Source organism: Malus domestica, chromosome 07 (genome assembly GCF_042453785.1).
Source record: "Malus domestica chromosome 07, GDT2T_hap1".
Taxonomy (NCBI): Eukaryota; Viridiplantae; Streptophyta; class Magnoliopsida; order Rosales; family Rosaceae; genus Malus; species Malus domestica.
Window position 1 is genome coordinate 21,261,931 of NC_091667.1, and position 19,617 is coordinate 21,281,547.

Sequence of the window (19,617 nt, forward strand, 5' to 3'; positions counted from 1 at the left end):
CTTGGACAATTGAGACAAGCTTGATGAATCTCTGTGAAAGGTATCTTTGTAGGATATGGGAAGATGGAGAAGGGTTATAGAATTTATAATCTGAATACCAAGAAGATATTTCTGTTAAGAAATGTTGTTTTTTATGAAATGGGTACTTGAAATGATTGAGAAGTTAACATTTCCAGTTAAGTTGAACCTATTTGAGAAGGATAATATATGCAGAATACATGAGATAGATCAAATGTCACAGAGAGATGATGTTTAGCTATAATGGAGTGAATGTCTAACTCAGGTTATTTCTAATACTTAAGCTGATGGTGGTGAGACAAGCTCAGTCAAACCACACCAGGTAGAGAAATATCATTGAGTATACTAGATGTAATGTCAGCATGATTGAACCTAAAAGTTCATTGATACTGCCATTGATATAGCTTGGAAGAAAGCTATGGATGCTGAAATTGACATGATAGAGAAGAACAAAACCTGGGAATTGGTTAACAGACCATCATGCAAGCCTATTATTGGAGTGAAATGGATTTGCAAGACCAAACTGAATTTGGATGAGACAATTCAAAAGCACAAGGCAAGACTGGTTGCCAAGGGCTATACACAAAAGCCTGGAATTAACTTCAATGAAACTTTTGCTCCTGTTGCAAGATTAGACACCATCAGGACTCTCATTGCTTTAGCAACTCAAAAGAAATGGAAGTTATTTCAGCTGGATGTGAATCATCTTTCCTTAATGGTGTATTGCAAGAAGAAGTTTACACTAATCAACCTGAGGGATTTCTAGTGCAGGGTGCAGAAGACAAAGTATACAAGCTTAAAAAGGCTTTGTATGGGTTGAAGCAAGCTCCAAGAGCATGATATGAAGAAGTTGACCCTTACTTACATAAGTGTGGTTTTACCAGAAGTCCAAGTGAGGCAACTTTATACATCAAATCAAAGGGAGAAAATGAAAGCATCATTATCTCTATCTATGTAGATGATGGTAATAGCACACAGTTGTTAGAAAAGTTCAAACAAGATATGATGAATAGGTATGAAATGACACTTGGGTCTCTTGTATCATTTTCTTGGAATGGGAATCCTGCAATCTGAGAATGGGATCTTTATTAACCAAAGAAAATATACAGTTAGTTTGTTGTAAAAGTTTGGATTGAAGGATTACAAGCCTGTTAATTCTCTATTGGTGGTTAGTTACAAGCTTAAGAAGGATGATGAGAGAGAAAAATAGATAAGAACATGTGTAGACAACTGGTTGGAAGTCTTTTGTATTTGATTGCCACTAGACTAGCTATCATGTTTGCAGCTAGCTTACTTGCTAGATTCATTCGTGGACCATCAAAGAAACACTTAGGAGTAGCCAAAAGGGTTCTCAGGTATATACAAGGCACATTAGACTATGGGATTGAATACGAGAAAGGTAAGGAGTCAATCTTAATAGGCTATTATGACAGTGATTGGAGTGGAGATGAAATTGATATGAAAAGTACATATGGATGTGTTTTTTCTTTTGGGAGTGGAGCTTTCTTGTAACAATCTGTCCCCAATTATTACGATTTTTATAATTTTAATACGTGAATTTACGAAAAATGCCCTTCAAGGTAAATGCATTGACTTTTATTGACCGCATTGTCGTGTCACATAAGATCCATTTCTTGGAGTATTCTTGTAGTACTTAACGTTACAGACGCGTAGGCTTAGACGGAACGTAATTTGAAGTTATAACAAAAAAATTATTAACGAATGAAGTCGAGCGGTAAAATAGTCATTTCACTATTCTAGATATTAGGGTTGGATATTTTAATTATTTTGATATTATTATGGCCCGTGGGATCCATACCTACACTACACTCTCTATTTTCCTCCTACCACGTGGCTTTCTCCTCAAATCTCTTGAACCTTTTCTTTCTTTTCTCCCAATTCTCTCCTCGGGACACTCCCCCCATTTCTCTCTCTCCATACTTCCTCTATCTCCGAGCACTCTACCAACCACCTTTGCAACTCTAGAAACTACTATACCATCCACCACTGCCATCAACTCAACCACCCCTGACCCTTGTCTCTCCCTAACCTCATTTCTCTATTTTTCCATGATTGTGCATGCTGCACAAGGAAGCAGAAATCACCTCGCCGTCTCCGGCAAACTCCAAGCTCTCGATGATCTCAGCCAAGGTATGCTTTAGGAATATTCTAACTTTTATACATTCATCTTCAGGGCTTGATTTTGAGCATGCTTGTGTGTTTTGGTTGGGTTTTAAGACAGAAATATGTTGGGGAAGAATTTCCCAGTTTCCGGCTTAAACAGACTGTATTAAACTATTTTCTGGCCAACTTCGGCCACTGTCACGGCCTCTAATAGGTATATTTCAAATCGTTGTTCCCTGTGCTTCATTTCTGGCCAACATCGTTAGGTTTAGTGATGAGTTGGAGATGACCGGAGCTTGGAAACTCCGACTTTCTTCTTTGTGAAGCCCGGCACCTCACGATCTGGACCAGGTCAAACCCGGCCCGCAACCCTAACCAGATCAGCCCAATCAGATGTAATCCAGCCCAATAACCAGCCCATTTACCCTATAACCTAGGCTCAAACCCAATCTTAAAATCAGCCCATCCACCTATTAGCCTAAGCCCAATCTTTTGGGCCTAAACCAAAGCTTAAAACCCAAATTGAGAACCGGCCTAACCCAGTAACCTGGACTCTAGCCCAGCTTCCACGGTCGGTGCTTAGGCACGCGTGGAGTACATGCGCCTCTGCAGAAGGTACTGTGCTCCGCCGCTGTCCACGGTGATGCCGACGAGTTTTCCGGCGAACTTTCTGGCAACCCATTTCGGCGTGTGGCCGTCGGGGCCGCTACCTTGTGGCGGCGCGTGGGGGAACTCGAGGTCCCTTCTTAGGTTTCTCGACGTGCCAAATTCGAATCCGCTGTCTGTTTTCCAAAATTCGATCGTTTTAGTAGAGTTTTACTAAATGGTCTCAAATTGTGTTTAGGTGCGTTAATGGGAAGCGACACCATTCTCGCTACTTCAAGCGGCTCTTGGGCAATGGAATACCTGTGAGTGAACCTATTCTAAACTTGCATTATTTTATAAAATATTAGCCTAGCATGCATTTTACACTTCATGAATTGAATATGTTTTATATTATGTTTTACAGATTTCTATAATTATGGTTTACAAAATATTTATGATTTATCAAATTTATGTTTATTAAAAGTTATGAATTATTGGATTCTCGTACATACAATTTTATGGCTTTCGAATATGCTTTATTTTACAGATTTATGAATATGTGAATTATCATGGATTTATGAAATGAGGGTTTGAGCTTTTGAGCTCCGCTGTTTTAATACGAGTTTTGAGGTATGTTTTTTGTGCTTATCTAGTGGGTTATCATACGGCATACACACACCATGGGTATGACGTCTATGGCCATAGGACACGGCGGAGGAGTAGTGAGATATACATACACACACACACACACACACACACACACACACACATATATATATATATATACACCCTCAGCTACAATGCAGAAAGCGGTGTTGGACAGCTTTACTAGCCATGACTAGTGTCGGTGTGTATGTATGCTATTATACCTTCGGGTGATGGACATGTACTGCCTTCGGACGACTATGATACCTTTAGAGAGTATAGCATGGATGAGATTTACAGATTTGCCTTCGGGCGATTTTACTACCAACTTCAAGCATTGTTTTACGCATACATATTTTACGAATGATTTCATGGCTTATGCTAGGGTTTTCTAAAAAACCTATTATGTAGTATTATATATGTTTTCAAAATAAGGGGTTAGTATGTTCATAAATAAAATGGTTTTCTTATTATTAGTGTTATTATTATTATTATTATTATTATTATAAACTTTGGTCCACTCACCTTTTCTATTTGCGCCCCATTAGGAGTTAGAATCGAGGCACACAATCCCAACGTTAGGGCACATCGACATAGGTACATACGAGTCTTCTCAGTGTATGACTCTTCCCTTTGTTCATACCTTTTTATTATAATTCTTTCATATTATTTTTAATTAGTTGTATGCTCTGAACATGTTCCTGCATTAGTATTTTCATTCTAATTACATATTTTATTTGAAGGCATGTTTAAAATGGCTTCGTCACCCTCGAGTGTCGGCCAGCACGTGCCTACCTTGATATTTGAGGATATCAGGGTTAGGGTGTGTCATTTCTCTTACGCCTCTATTAAACGACACAGTATTGCTTTGTCAACAACAGAAGCTGAATTGATGAGTGCCACTGAATATCAATTCATGGGTGAGAAGCAATATATTTCTTGGTCACCAAGTGACCAAGAGAACATTTCTAGATTTTGGTCATTCGAAATTTGTGTAGTTTCATATAGTACTCAACGCCGAAGCTGGAGCGCAACCAAAACATGCACATGGAAGTAGTTTACATCTCAAAATACAAGCTTGCATCAAATTTATATTGACAAGAAAATGCCGTTGCAAATTAAAAGAGAATGAGGAGCAAAAATCTCTGCTACAATGTATATCAATCCGGTTTTCAGTGAGTACTGGTGTATGATGGACTTGTATTTGTATAGTTAGCGTCACAATCATATCGATTTTGTACAGTGGTGAATTTCTTTCGGTATATAATCATCTCAGCCGAATCTGGGTGACATTTCTTCTCAAATACGGTACAAAGAGAAGTAGCTAGGCTTACCAGTTACATGGAGAAGCGAGCAATAGGTGACCAGAGAAACAGAGAACAGGACCCCAGTATCTATCTGCTGCTATGTGGGATATAACTCGCTTGCACCATTAGTGAGGCTATCATATCCGTTTTATTTGATCGCGGATTTCTTTTGCTACTTAATTATTTTAGTCAAATCTGGGTTCTACTCCTCCAGTTGGTCTGCGATTTCATCTCTAATAGACTACAAAGAAAAGTATGCTTACGAGTTACAATGAAAAGTTAGCAGTGGTTGATCAAATCAGAGAAACATATTAGTATATACAAAAACAAAACAGGAAAGAGGACATGGATGATCTGCTGCTGCTGCTTGAAATTAATTTTCAGTTAGGCACGATCCTCTAACGAAATTAAAAAAATTCTGCCCTGCAAACGGCAAGGTATTGGCTTGAATTACTAGTTAACTTAATATCAGAATTCTTAACTAGTTTAGAATGCGCTGAAAATCAAAATATGAATTACTATTTTACTGCAGAATTTTTTAATTTTAAGAAAATTCAAAAGGATGAGGCAATAGCACTCACCGTTCATCCCCTCAAGCTTATTAAAATAAAGAGAGAAATACAAATGAGGGGAACATAAAACCAAACCTTGCCAAGGAAACAACAGAGCAAGTGATACGGCAGGGGAACCCAACATCAACCCCACTTACTAGAGAGAAAACATAAAGTAAAAAAACAAATTCATCTAAAACGATTTACTACAGAAATCTCTTAATGTAAAACAATTAAACTAGAACAATATTCATAAAAAACAGTTGCTTGGAGAAGTCCCTATGAATTAAGTTCAAGGCACGGTATCAAATCATTTACCAAGGAAAACATATCCCTAGTACATTTCTGCGATCTCGTTATTTCGGTATTAAGCAGAATCCAATACTTGAAAGTTTCTGCAGATAATTTGGTCATGGCAACCACACAATTGAAGTGGAGTGAAGAAGAAGCGTGAAGCTACGTATAAAAATAAACAAGCACCAGTAAGTTCGACGAAGACAAGTAATCATAAAAACCAATTATCGTGATGGTTTGATGAGAGGGAGATTACGTACTGTAGAAATCACAGTTTCTAAATATCTCTCTTATATTAATTCTTTGTTAAAAGTTACAATGGTATGGCAGTGTATATATAGACAATATACTGCTCTTACAATTACAATTATACCCTTGTCTAATCTGTCTATTTACATAAGAAACCTAACAAACTTTTAACAAACATCTAACTAATTTTACTTGATCCTTTACACCCCCTCAAGCTGAACTTGGATGCATCAAAAGGACCAAGAGAAAGCTTGGATTGCAAGTATAGAAATCGGGATTTAGACAGAGATTTGGTATGAATGTCGGCTAACTGATCTTGAGAGCACACATACTGAACTTTGAGAAGATTGGCAAGGACCAGCTCTCGAATATAATGGTAATCAAGTTCTATATGCTTGGTGCGAGCATGGAAAACTGGATTGGAAGCAAGAGATATGGCAGACAGGTTGTCACACCAGAGAGAAGGAACATGAGGAAGGTGAAGACCAAGTTCCTTGAACACTTTACAAATCCATGTGATTTCAGCTGCTGTGTGGGCTAACGACCTGTATTCGGCTTCAGTGGAGGAACGAGCAACCGTTGGTTGCTTCTTAGCACTCCAGCTGATAAGATTGGATCCCAGAAATATACAATATCCACTAGTAGAGCGTCGATCAAAAGGACAGCCGGCCCAATCAGCATCCGAATAGGCAGTAAGATGAATATCACCTTTCTTGAACCACAAACCATGGCTGACTGTGGCTTTCAGAAATCGGAGAATGCGTTTAGCTGCTTGAAGATGTGGTTCACGGGGAGCATGCATAAATTGACAGACTTGATTTACAGCAAAAGATAAATCAGGTCGTGTCCAAGTTAAGTATTGCAAGGCACCTACAATGGATCTGTACTCGTGTGGATCAGGTAACAAGGAACCTGTGTGATCAAGTTGGACTGACCCAAGAGGTGTAAGACAGGGTTTAGCACCAGCCATGTTTGTCTTGTGAAGCAGGTCAAGGATATACTTGCTTTGATGTAGGAAAAGACCAGCAGAGGATCTCTGAACCTCAAGACCCAAAAAATAATGCAAGGGGCCTAAGTCCTTCACAGGAAAAATAGTACTGAGTTGCTGAATGAAACTGTGACAAGCAGTAGGATTTGGACCGGTGACAAGAATGTCATCGACATACACCAAGACAATAATGGGGACATGTGTTTGAATCACAAACAAAGAAGCATCAGATTGTGATTGATGGAATCCCAAGGACTTCAGAACTACAAAGAGTTTGTCAAACCAAGCCCGAGGAGCTTGCTTCAATCCATACAAGGATTTTCGAAGTTTGCAGACATGATGAGGATAATTGGGATCACTGAAACCGGGGGGTTGCTGCATATAGACATCTTCTTAAAGGTCTCCGTGCAGAAAAGCATTACTGATATCCAATTGGTTGAGAAACTAATCATATTGAACTGCAAGAGATAGAAGAATGCGAATGGTGACTGGTTTAGCAACTGGACTGAACGTTTCCTTGTAATCCAAACCAGCTTGCTGATGAAAGCCTTTGGCCACAAGCCTAGCTTTGTATCGATCTATAGTGCCATCCGGATGTTTCTTAACCCGAAACACCCACTTACAACCAACAATATTCTGATGAGATTGAAACGGAACGAGAGACCAAGTGCCTGTGGACTGCAGGGCATTATACTCATCCTGCATAGCAGATCTCCAATGGGCATGTTTGGAGGCCTGAAGATAAGTAAAGGGAATAACATCAACAGTGTCAGGTAAAGGATGGTTGGTGGCTGAGTAGGCTTTGGGTTTAGAGATACCAGCTTTAGATCGTGTGATCATAGGATGGATATTAGTGGGAGGAGGGGAGAGTGGAGATAAGGGCATAGGAGAGGGATGCACTTGAGAATGCAGTGGAGGTACAGGAGAATGTGTGCTGGAGGGATTGATCAAAGGAGCAGGTGATGAACTTAAAGGAGCAGGGGAAGAAGGAGCAGGGATAGGAAATTGCAGGTTGACACAAGGATTTACTTGGGAAGTATCAGCAAAGGAATGAGGGGGAAGAACAGTGGCAGAGGATAGAGTATGGAATGGAAAAGTGGTCTCATCAAATAGTACATGCCGAGAGATATAAACACGTTGGGTAAGTGGATCAAGACAGCGATGCCCCTTGTGCTGAAGACTGTACCCAAGAAATACACAGGATTTACTCTTACTATCCAACTTGGATGTCGTATAGGGTTTGAGCCAGGGATAACAACCACAACAAAAAACTCGAAGGCGAGAATAATCTGGAGAAGTGAAGAAGAGGAGTTCCCAAGGAGATTGCAGTAGACCACCAAGTGGAAGTCGATTAATGAGATAGATAGCAGTAGAAAAAGCTTCAACCCAAAACATATGAGGCACTTGAGATTGCACTAATAGTGTACGAGCAGTTTCAACCAAATGGCGATGTTTCCTTTCAACGCATCCATCTTGCTCAGGAGTATGAGGGCAACTAAATTGTTGTAAAATGCCATGAAGTTTAAGAAAATGCTGAAACTGATGACTTGTAAACTCACCCCCTGAATCAGATCGAACAACCTTGATTTTATTACCAATAGTGTTCTCTACATAGGATTTGAACTCCACAAAGGTTGAAAATACAGAAGACTTAGACTTTAAGGGAAAATACCAACTATACTTGCTGTAATCATCAACAATAAGCAAGTAATATCTATAGCCACTGACGGATACAATAGGAGACGGCCCCCAGACATCACAATGCAACAATTCAAGACTGGTCGAAGATGTAGATGGAGTAGTACCAAAGGGAAGCTTGTGATTCTTTGCCAAAGCACAGTCTTTGCAAAAGAAGTCTGGAGACGATCTGCCTTGGACAACAACTTTATTCGTAGACAGAACTTTCCGAAAGATAACAGAAGAGGGGTGACCAAGTCGGCTGTGCCAAATGCGAACATTAGTAGAACTACTTACGAGTGCAGTAGGAGAGGTAGGAGCTTTGGAGGAAGAAGGGCCTTGAAGAAGAAAGAATCCACCTCTAACTGGGCCCCGCAAAAGCGTCCTCCCCGTAAAACGATCCTTGACAGAGGATCCATGAATGTCAAGAGTTAATGAACAATCATTATCTTTGATAAACTGATAGGCAGAGAGTAGACTGTGTTTCATATGAGGCACATGAAGAACATTGTGTAATTGAAAAGAAGAAGCATGAGTATGCAAAGTAGATGTGCCAGTATGAGCAATAGACAGACCTTTACCATCTCCGATGTACACCTTGTCTTCACCATGGTAGGGAGTTGGAGATTGAATATTGGAGATATCATTTGTAATGTGAGAGGTAGCACCCGAATCTATGAGCCAAGAATTGGAGGACTTCGCAGTGTAATGAGCACACATGGCAGCAAGTTTAGCTGGGGGAAACTTGCCTGAGATTTCTGGATTCATTCTGTCGAAGCAATCAAGAGCTTCATGGCTAGTAGAACCACAAATTTGACAGGGAGTTTTGTGACCTGAAGGAGAGGCATGACGGTTGAATCCAGAATTATAAGAACCACGAGAGAAACCAGAGTTGGAGTTGCTACGATTAAAACCACGATTGGAGCCTCGATTGGAACCACGGGTGTAGCCTCGATTAGAACCACGATTGTAGCTTCGGTTAGAATTATACCGAAAGGAATTCTGAAGTGGTGATGCTCCAGGAGTCTGAGCAGCAAGAGCTTGCGGTGGTGTGGGAAGTAGAGGCGGTTGGCCTTGCACAGAAAAGGCATGAAAAGGCTCAGAGGAAGAGATTTTCTTACGACGCTCCATGGATAACTCCTTAGTGAGCAATAGGCCATGTAATTCATCCAAAGAAGTAGACGAAAGGCGAAGTAAGATAGAATCAGAAAACGATTCAAAATCATCAGAGAGACCAGCAAGAGTTGCAGCAATGAGATCACGATCAGTGAGAGATACACCAGCAGCAGTGAGAGAATCGGAGATCTCCTTGATTTGTTGAAGATAGTCAGACATGGACTGAGAACCTTTCTGAATATTTTGAAGCTTCGAACGCAATTGATGAATGTGTGCATCCGAGACACCACCAAAACGCTGCTCAAGTTTAAGCCAGAGATCACGAGCGGAAGAGACACCGACTGTGAACGGAATGATTTCCTCAGAGAGCGTTGAATTGAACCAGATAAGAAGATTCTGATCTTTCTCATACCATTGCTCAAAAGCAGGATTAAGAGAGCGATCAGGAAGAAAGGAAGATGGACAAGGCTCAGTGCCATCAACAATCCCAAGGAGCTTGTAGCAACGAAGAATCGGAGCAAACAAAGCACGCCATGGAAGATAATTGGATCGCCGGAGCTTGATCGGAACCATGCTGCCAATGTTCTGGATCGTGAGAGAATTATACATCTGAGAGGAATTGAGATTTGGGGAAGAAGAATTAGGGTTTGAAGAATTAGGGTTGGGAGGAGGCACCGACTCAATTGGAGATGAGGATGCAGAGGGAGACACCATTAAGATTCAAGAAAAAGAAGTCGAGAACCTGAATCGGAGTAGAAGAACAACGTAATCAATTTCACCGGAGAAGAAGATCAGAGAGGAGCAGAAGAAAATGGCAGGATCGAAGAAGCCGTGAGGCGATTTGGCGATGGTACCATGTAGAAATCACAGTTTCTAAATATCTCTCTTATATTAATTCTTTGTTAAAATTTACAATGGTATGGCAGTGTATATATAGACAATATACTGCTCTTACAATTACAATTATAACCTTGTCTAATCTGTCTATTTACATAAGAAACCTAACAAACTTTTAACAAACATCAACTAATTTTACTTGATCCTTTACGTACCACACACTAGAGCTTATCTGTTAAGCATCCGTTAATTTCCGCTTGATCAACACTACCCTCACATAAAACCAATCATTCAGCAAATTCAAGAACTTGAAGTATGTGTACATCTATTCCCTGATGAATATCAGACTTCCACAAACTCCCCAAAACCCAACAACAAACCCAAGCCCCATGCTGATGTAAAATTCGTAGCTTATAAGCTGATCATCCTTATCATCTTCATTACTAACTTGATCTGGACCTATTTCTTTGCTTTTCACACGGATTTTGAAGTGGAGGTCCACATAGCTGTGGATTTCCAGCATAAACAGTGGGATCAAAACTTTGGAGCTGGGTGCCAGTTGGAATCTTTCCAGTCAAGTTGTTGTATGCAAGTCCAAGAAACCAAGATGATCTATCCGAGCAAGGCTTGCTGGAATTCTTCCATCTATCTGATTTCTTGACAAATCAAGTGAATCTAACGACTCCAATTTTCCAATGTTTGGAGTAATTTGACCCGTTAATTGGTTTCTCGATAGGTTTAAAGAAACCAAGCCAACTAGGTAGCTGATTTCAGTTGGAATCTCTCCATTTAACTTATTGCTTGAGAAATCAATTCTTCTCACAAGCCCTCATGTGTTTTTGTACACCCGCATGCTTCCTTTCCATATGAAGGTTGCATCATCCTCATAACTAGTCCCCATGGATGAATGTCCATCAGTATTTCTCATATAAGAATGTTCGACGGTAAGACTTGAATTTCCTTTCTAAGCCAGAGTAGTAAACTTTTAGGCAATTCGATATACCTCCAGAGATGGTCACAGACACATCCAAAATTTGAATGTATACTAGATGGCATAGTTGCAGGGGCAAGCTTCCATTGAAGTGGTTAGAGGAAAGCATTAAGATAACCAAATTCTGAAAGCTATCCCCCAACCAATTAGGTATTGATCCAGACAATTGGTTATATGCAACATCAATAACCTTTAAACTTGTGCAATTCTTCAAGGATAAAGGCAACTCTCCCACAAATTGCTTGCTTCATAATTTCAATGTTTCGATCCCAAATAAGGAGCATATCGTCGTAGGAAATTTTCAGGAAAAAGCATTGTAACTCAAATCAAGCATGACTAGATTGTCTAAATGTGTCAAGCATTCTGGAAGTTCTCATTGTTGCTTGAAAGATTAAGAAAACTAAAACTCATACCTGCACTTGCACACAAGGAAGAAATCGACCCTGAAATGTTATTATTAGAGAGATTCAAATATGACGCATGTGATAGAGTTGCAGGAGTTGGACCTTCAATTTGGTTCGAACTCAAATGCAGTTCAGGGTAATTTGTAAAATCCACTATCAAATTTGCAAACATTTCTCCAATTTGATTGTGGGAAAGACTGATGAATGTCACGTTACGAGACAGATCCCAAAACCAACTTGGAAGGATGTCGGAAATTCCAGCATCATGAATATCAAGGTACGTAAAGCCCATTTGTGTTTGAAGCCATTTTGGGAAATACGGACCCATCTTGCAAGACCCAAAATTTATGTGATCTAATTGGTAAGGAGGAACTCAATTAGAGTTGAGGTTCAAACCTAGTGAGTTAGAGGAAAAATCCAAAAAGATTAATTTGGAAAGTTTTGAGAAATGAGTTTCCGAAAGAGTAAATTGTAGCTATAGTCCCTTAACTTTAATTCAATTGGAGCAATGGTCCCTCAACTAAAAATTCATTACTATTGGTCCCTCAACTTTAATTCAACTGGAGAAATGGTCCCTTAACTTTAACCCAATTGTAGTAATGGTCATTCCAACATAACTCGTTTTACAAAATTTTTGACGTAGTTAACGAAAAGGACTATAATTACACACTTTGATGAGTTGAGGGACCCTAATTATATAAATAGTTTTTCCAACATAACTTATTTTGACAAAATTTTGACGAAATTGATGAAAATGACTATAGCTACACATTATGATAAGTTGAGAGACCAATGGTAATGAATTTTGAGTTGAGGGATTATTGCTCCAATTTGATTAAAGTTGAGGGACCAATGGTAATGAATTTTTAGTTGATGGACTATTGCTCCAATTTGATTAAAGTTGAGGGATCACTGCTACATTTTAGTCTTTCCGAAATGACCCCTTCCAAAGAATTCATGCCAAAACTAATATCCTCTAGCTTGGACATTTGGCCAATACTTTCAGGTATTCTTCCACCCAGTTGGTTGTTGGAAAGGAACAAGACTTTCAACGATGAAAAGTTTGTAAGATTGGGAAGTGACCCGTAAGATTATTATCATTGAGGTATAAACTCTGTAAGGAGTTTTGAGTACATGCAGACAAAATTTGAACAAACTTGGAAACTTGACCACTCAGATTATTTATTGAAAGCTTCACAAATCGCAAACTACATAACCCAGAAAAAGAAAGAGGGTTCGCTCCTTCAAAATGGTTAAAAGAGAGATCAAGATCTGCAAGAGAGCTCATCTTTCCAAAAACATCTGGAATCGAACCGGTCAAATGGTTGAACGAAAGATCAAGATTAACAAGGCTGCTATTGTAGTGACCATAGAAATATTGAAGAATTAGAGATATGGTTCAAAGCAAGATCGACGTTAGAAAGAGATTTAGAAGAATTTATGTTTGAAACAGTGGAAAGAACTCGAGGAGAAGGAAGGCTACTCCTCATTAATGGCAAGTTTATTAGTTTGGGGAGTTTATCAACTACTTCCGGCCAATCAAAAACATTACTGAGATTGGTGAAACTCAAGTCCAAATATGCTAAAAGAAGAAAGACAAGGGAGCCAATTGATATTTTCTACATTAGCAAAGTCATTAGCACTGAGATCGAGATACTGCAAATTGGTCAGGTTTCCAATATGACTTGGAAAATTTCCACCAAAACGACACTAAGAAAGATCGAGGTATGTTAAGTTGGTTAGAGAACCAATGAAATCTGGAACTTGGCGCCGGTTGAAAAAAATCCAAAAAGATCCAAATATTTCAAATGCTTCCACTCAACCAGTTTAGGACTAATCATCGTACCTCCCAAAAGATCGTGGTCTCGGAGATCAAGCTTAACTACATGGCCAGTTTGTTTGTCGCGTGAGACTCCTTTCCATCTGCAACAATCGTGTTTTGTGGCTTCTGTTCCCCACGAAGAGAATATTACTTGGGTGTACCCGTCCATGATGAGGCCTTGTTTGAATGCAAGGAGTGCTTCCCTTTCCTTGTCTGTGCACCTTATCGTCATGCTAGCATCCCCGTGTCGAAGGCTCACATGTAAGAAGATGATCAGTAGCATAACCACCATGATACCCTCCATTTTAAAAGCAACCGTATTCAAGAGCTAGAGGCAGAACACACAATCAATCACACAAATGTTGCAATAAACATGCATACAAGAGTGCATTAACTATTTTTATGCCCCCTGCCTTAATCAAAATATGTATTATTTGGTCTATAATACATTTCAGTCTCCATGTCTTCACTCTGGGAACCAATGTAATCTCTGAAACATTTCATTAGAGTTTCTGAGTCAAGTCTCGTGAGCAACGTATTTAATAAAAATTTTAAAAAATAAAATAAAAATTCGCTTTCACATCTCGATCATGGAAAGATAACGCATGATTATGATGATGATGATATATATATATATATATATATATGTGTGTGTGTATATAATTACTGATGCTTTTTTGGGGGGGAAGAAAAGATTGCTTGATTACAAGTAGAAGCAACAAGTCGTACAAGACAGAACAAATATGTATACGTAACAATCTACTGGAAGCAAGCCAGAGACCTATTCTATTTATATAAACAAATAAATGTACTGCAGCATTCAAAACCTACTAGCAGTGGGCAAACTTTTTCACAATCAATCAGCAAAAATAATCAGTTCATATTGCTATAATAGAGACTCTTTTATAGCATCTCTTGGACATAACTCTTTTGAGTTTGGATATATTTTTCTTTAGAAAACGATATTATCTATACTAAAGATGTGGGGAAGTGGGCTAAGCCTCATAATGGGCTAGCAATAATGTGGTTTAAATTCGCCTTTGGCAAGAATTGGACCTAAGACTTTTTACTTACAAGTAAAAATGAATATCACTAAACCGATATTTAAAACAGAGTTTTAGTTGTCTTACAACATCTCTAGCTTGGAGATGCTCTAATAAAAGCTGTTAGATTATTTGATCTAGTAACTCTCATTTAGTTGCAAGGTTCTAAAAGATGTTAGGCGTTAGTCGAATGTGGGCTGGAGTTCAACGCCTAGGCGTCTAGATGGATTTAAATAAATATATTATATTTTGTGTAAATAAGTGTCTGTTTATACATAAAATATATATAATTTAGTTATAAACTATAAAATAGAATGACATACATATTATGAAATATTGGAACATAATGAAAACATGGGGAATAAAGATATAATGTGTGTTCATAAGTATGAAACAAGTCTCTTATAATTTATTAAAAAAAAAATACAAAATGAAAGTTACCTATTTTCTGTCTAAGTGAAGTGGGTGCCTAGGCGGGTCTAGGTGGGTTAGGCGGGCGCCTTAGTAGATTTAGGTACCATTTTTTAATTTTCAAACAACTAGGCATTAATCGGGATGATAGTCTGCCGTCTAGCGCTTATGCAGGGTCTAAACGGTGTTAGGTGGAGATTTTTAAAACAGTGTTTAGTTATGTAAAAGCTCTAGAAAAATATTGTAACAACAATGGGGCGATACTTATGCATGCATTCCAAAAATAAGGCCTAAATCCAAATAGTACATCAAATCCAATACTGTGGTCGGTCTAAAACCGCCAAAAAGCGGCCTCGGAAGAAAATAGAAACCTGTAAAGTGACCGCATTTGAGATGACTAGTTACAAGTCGAAAAACCGCATTGATATTCATCCACTTGTATTACAATTTGTGGTGTAAAAATTTGTGTTTCGTGTTACATTGATTTTTTTTCATTGCATGCATGTATGTCCACACATGCATTTTATTTCTCTAGTGTGTATAGGATTTCAAATTATTGGTTCAAAAATCGAATCAAATTTGGATGTTGTGACACAAATCAAATTTGTACTTTAATAATCTTAACATCTCTCTCTCAATGTATGGATGTGTGTGTTTGTTGAGGATTGTGATTTTTTTCGTTTTGACAAACCCTAAAGCCCGATGGATGAATAGACTTGATGCGGTTTTAGTGTGCATTGAACTTGCTTGCCTTTTATCCCTCTATCCCGTTGTGGCAATGAGTTCACCAATGTCATATCTGTTTAAATTCCGGTAGGGTGGTTCCTGTGCCAGGTTCGTGTTCTAGCAATCGTGTTCTTCTTCTTGTTTTTTTTTTTTTTTTTCGAACAACGATATTTTCTACACTAGTTGTGGATGTAAATTTCCGTCATCTCTAGCTTTATCGAAAATGTACCTGCAACACAATCAACACATTTGATCAAGAACCTAAGCCTCATGCGCCCACAAGGTGGAGTGGGGTTAGGCCAATGGATCTCCAATACTTAAGTTAGTTTATTTGAAAAAGAGTAAGTGTTTAGGGCTTTTAGGGGTGTCAAAAGTTTACTGAAATTTGGTATAATTGGGGTATATATAGGAGAGTTGCCAGCCATGGTGTTAGGGTTTTGCCCTACATATGGCGGCATTCTATTGGCCAAAGTTTATGGAGAAATATTCTTAAGATATTAAATAGGAAATAATCTCTTGAGATAATTGAGTAATTATCGCTAATTGATGTCGTATTCAGCTGCAAGCTGTGAGCTGGGCGTGAAAGTATTTGAGGATCCTGCCCATTTAATGAGGGCAATCTTGTCTTTCTTGAGTAAAAGTCCACATGTCGCCTCTAGAATTTTTGGGATTACTTTAGGCTCCACACTAATTTCATTTTTCTTTTTGTAATTTCCATCCCGATAGTGGATCTCGAAATGTGAATATTTAGGTGGTAAGGGATGAATTTAGTATGCCTTTTGTGGTTAGTTACTATAAAAATTAATCTTGTTCTTGTTAGTTTTCTGTCAGTTACATGTGTGTGTTGCTTGCTCTGTAAGTAATCACCCAGATTCATTCTGGAATGGCTCAAAAGAAAATCGTTTTCCAGAATTTATTCCTGGTTTATTTCTTTATACATCATATTATTCTGCCTGGTTTTTGTCTTGTTTTGCCGTGAGTATGCATGTTTTGGTATTGCATACCGGAAATTGGTATCCTGTTCATGGGATTAGAGCTATACGATTTTGATTCATTTGGTACAGAATTTTGAAAAAGGGTAGGTCGGAATCCACGTTCGTCAACTAGAACCTGCAGCAAGGTAGCTCGTGTATGATTTTTTTATAGTAAGAAGAAGACAAAAAGCAATCTGTGAGATAAGGGATGGAGGGGGATAAGAATAGGAAATGATAGAATCCTACTCCATTATATTGTGCGTTGCTGAACATCTTATTTGAAAAATCCTATTATACTTGAGAGCATACTCTAAGGTTTTTAACCGTTAAATCTTAATCATTATATGTTTGCCCCAAGATCTAACAACCAATAGTTCCGAAATAGAATACTAGACAATGCACATCTTATCCATCTGTTTCGCATTCTGTATGCCCAAACTCAAGTGTATCACAACTGCATGTTTCTTGTTGGGATCTGGATCCTCTACTTGTATTTTCTCGACTTTTAATCTTACTTAGTCATGTTTTGTAAACGTAAAGGTGTGCAAGCGCGAGTAAAAGAGAAGATGAATTCGTAATACTTTTTCAGGCGTGTCAGGTCACATCCATGGTTTCGAAACCCTAAATTTGAGTAGGGCCAAAACAAGCGCAGTAGACTTTAATCCAAACTCATAAGATTTTCTTACAAATAGATAAGATTCTGTGACAGGATAACACAATAACGTGTGTTTGTGTCAATGCGAATATGGTAAAAGCAAGCAATGAAACAGAAAGGAAGAAAGGAACAATAATTTCACAACAATTATCTAAAAGAAGCTAAATCGGCCTCAAATATTACCAATCATCAATTTCTCTAAATATGCACAAACGAAACAACCACACACAGAGAATAAATAATAGAGGAAAAAGGAAAAAAACACTAATTAAGCTAAAAAGAATCCAACTCAAAAGAAATTGTAGGATGCTGATGCGTCCAGAGGATGAATGAGGTATGTCAGCACCAAAGCCACTAGCATCAGCACATATGCAATCCCTTGGTCTATTGATGTCCCTGCACATATTACAACCAAAATTATAAACTGAACCCTTATACTTTCGTTCTGGTTTCACTTTAGTCCAATCGTCAATTAAGTTGATTTTTTTCATTCATTTTTGTGGACGTCGTCTCGTATGAAAGCCCGAACTTGCAATGAATTTTACCCCATTTGACGGATTGGACTAATGGTATTAACCGAATGAAACTACAAGTACAAAAATACGTTAGAAAGTGAAAATTCGAGTAAACTACTGTACTGTTAGTGCAATTTACCCCAAACAAAGAACCCAACGCGCTGATTGTTCACCCAAGAAAGGAAAACAAAACCCAAGTGCCAAAAATAGGGGAGAAAATTTCCCAAAACAAAAATCGACAAAATGCATTTCAGATCTAATTATTAACAAAAGAAATGAAAAATGTGAGTTACCATCACTGGTAGGGCCAGGGGCAGGGGCGGCGGCAGCGGAAGAAGGGGCGGAGGAAGGAGTTGCAGCAGCAGCCGAGGGCTTGGGAGTGGCAGCAGCCGAGGGCTTGGGAGTGGCAGCAGCAGATGGGGATAGAAGGGCAAACAAGACAATTGCAGAGACTAGAACAACTCTAAAAAGTGCTTTAGAAAATCCAAAGCAAAGTGCCATCTTTTTTCTATCTATTAAACTCTAAAAGCAAAGACTTTGAATGAAAGAAACAGAGAAAATTGAGCAGAACCTAATTCTTAGAGAGAGAGAGAGAGAGAGAGAGAGAGAGAGAGAGAGAGAGAGAGAGAGAGAGAGAGAATGTGAGGGAGGGAGAGGGAGGGAGAGGGAGAGAGAGTTTAGGGTTGTTATATAAAGGGTTAGGTCGAGAGTGGTGACTGGTGAGGAGAGGGCAGCAAGAGAAGAATAAGGCAGGCCTCCCTCTATGGTATTGGTAATGCCCTTTTTTATTTATTTAATTCGTTTGCTTTTATCTTTTTACTGGGAAGTATTTTTGTTCCCTATCTTTAAATGATGATAATGCTCATACTCAATTTATAATAGTTAAATAAGTTTAATTTTAAGATATGTATAGTAGATAAATATAAATTTTAAAATTTAAACTCATTTAATTATAATAAACAAGATGATGAGTATTATCACCCCTTAATAGTAAATAGAGTTTTGAGCATCACCCTATACGTCCCACATGCGTTTTTTGTTTTTTTTTTATTTCTTTTAGGGAGAGAGAGAGAGAGAGAGAGAGTGTGAGGAGTGGACAGTCTGTAAGCTAGGTTGTCGCTGAGTCATGTGTACGTTTTTGGGTGGAAATTATTCAAACTAGTATCGGATTCTACAATCAGGGCGGGGCCTACAACGGGATCAACGGCTAATTAACGGCTATTATTATGTGAGAGGTGAGGTTTATGTGAGATTGGAGAAAGTGTTCGTCACACTGTCTAATGACGTTATTATTCTACTCTATTCTAAAATATGGTGGAATTGAAAAAAAAAAAACCAAAGAATTTTGAGCTTATGCTTCAAAGATCTGTATGGAAGGACAACTTTTTGGGATTAGTTAATATGTCTAATATAGACACTAATCTACTCATATTCTAAAGTTCACATGAATTTTAAAGTTGTCCTTCTAATTTGTGACAGTCTAATAACATTATTTGTCATAGGAATTTCAAACTTATGATTGTAGTAGTATCTCTTCACACATCGGAAGGATTCCAAGCATCTATATGTTGACTTTGCGTTAAGCTATTATAAAAAGCGTTGCATTTAGACTTTGTTCGGGAGATTTTTTTACTCTCCTAAAAACTAAACTTAATTGTAGCTCACGTGTAAAATTTTAAATCGTT

The 19,617-nt window shown here is 38.4% G+C and overlaps 1 protein-coding gene and 1 long non-coding RNA gene across 2 annotated transcripts; both read right to left on the minus strand.

Moving 5' to 3' along the window:
* Window positions 1–5,232: 5,232 nt before the first annotated feature.
* Window positions 5,233–11,395, minus strand: LOC114826067 (uncharacterized). Its single transcript, XR_011582784.1, has 2 exons — window positions 10,607–11,395; window positions 5,233–5,686 (listed from the first exon to the last, which is right to left on the minus strand). It is a non-coding gene; the product is annotated as an uncharacterized lncRNA (long non-coding RNA).
* A 5,993-nt stretch (window positions 11,396–17,388) lies between these two features.
* Window positions 17,389–18,723, minus strand: LOC114826068 (arabinogalactan protein 16-like). The gene is made up of 2 exons (XM_029105735.2): window positions 18,226–18,723; window positions 17,389–17,813 (listed from the first exon to the last, which is right to left on the minus strand). Exons 1-2 carry the CDS (start codon window positions 18,431–18,433, stop codon window positions 17,707–17,709), a joined length of 315 nt encoding a protein of 104 aa, XP_028961568.2. The 5' UTR covers window positions 18,434–18,723; the 3' UTR covers window positions 17,389–17,706.
* Window positions 18,724–19,617: the final 894 nt, after the last annotated feature.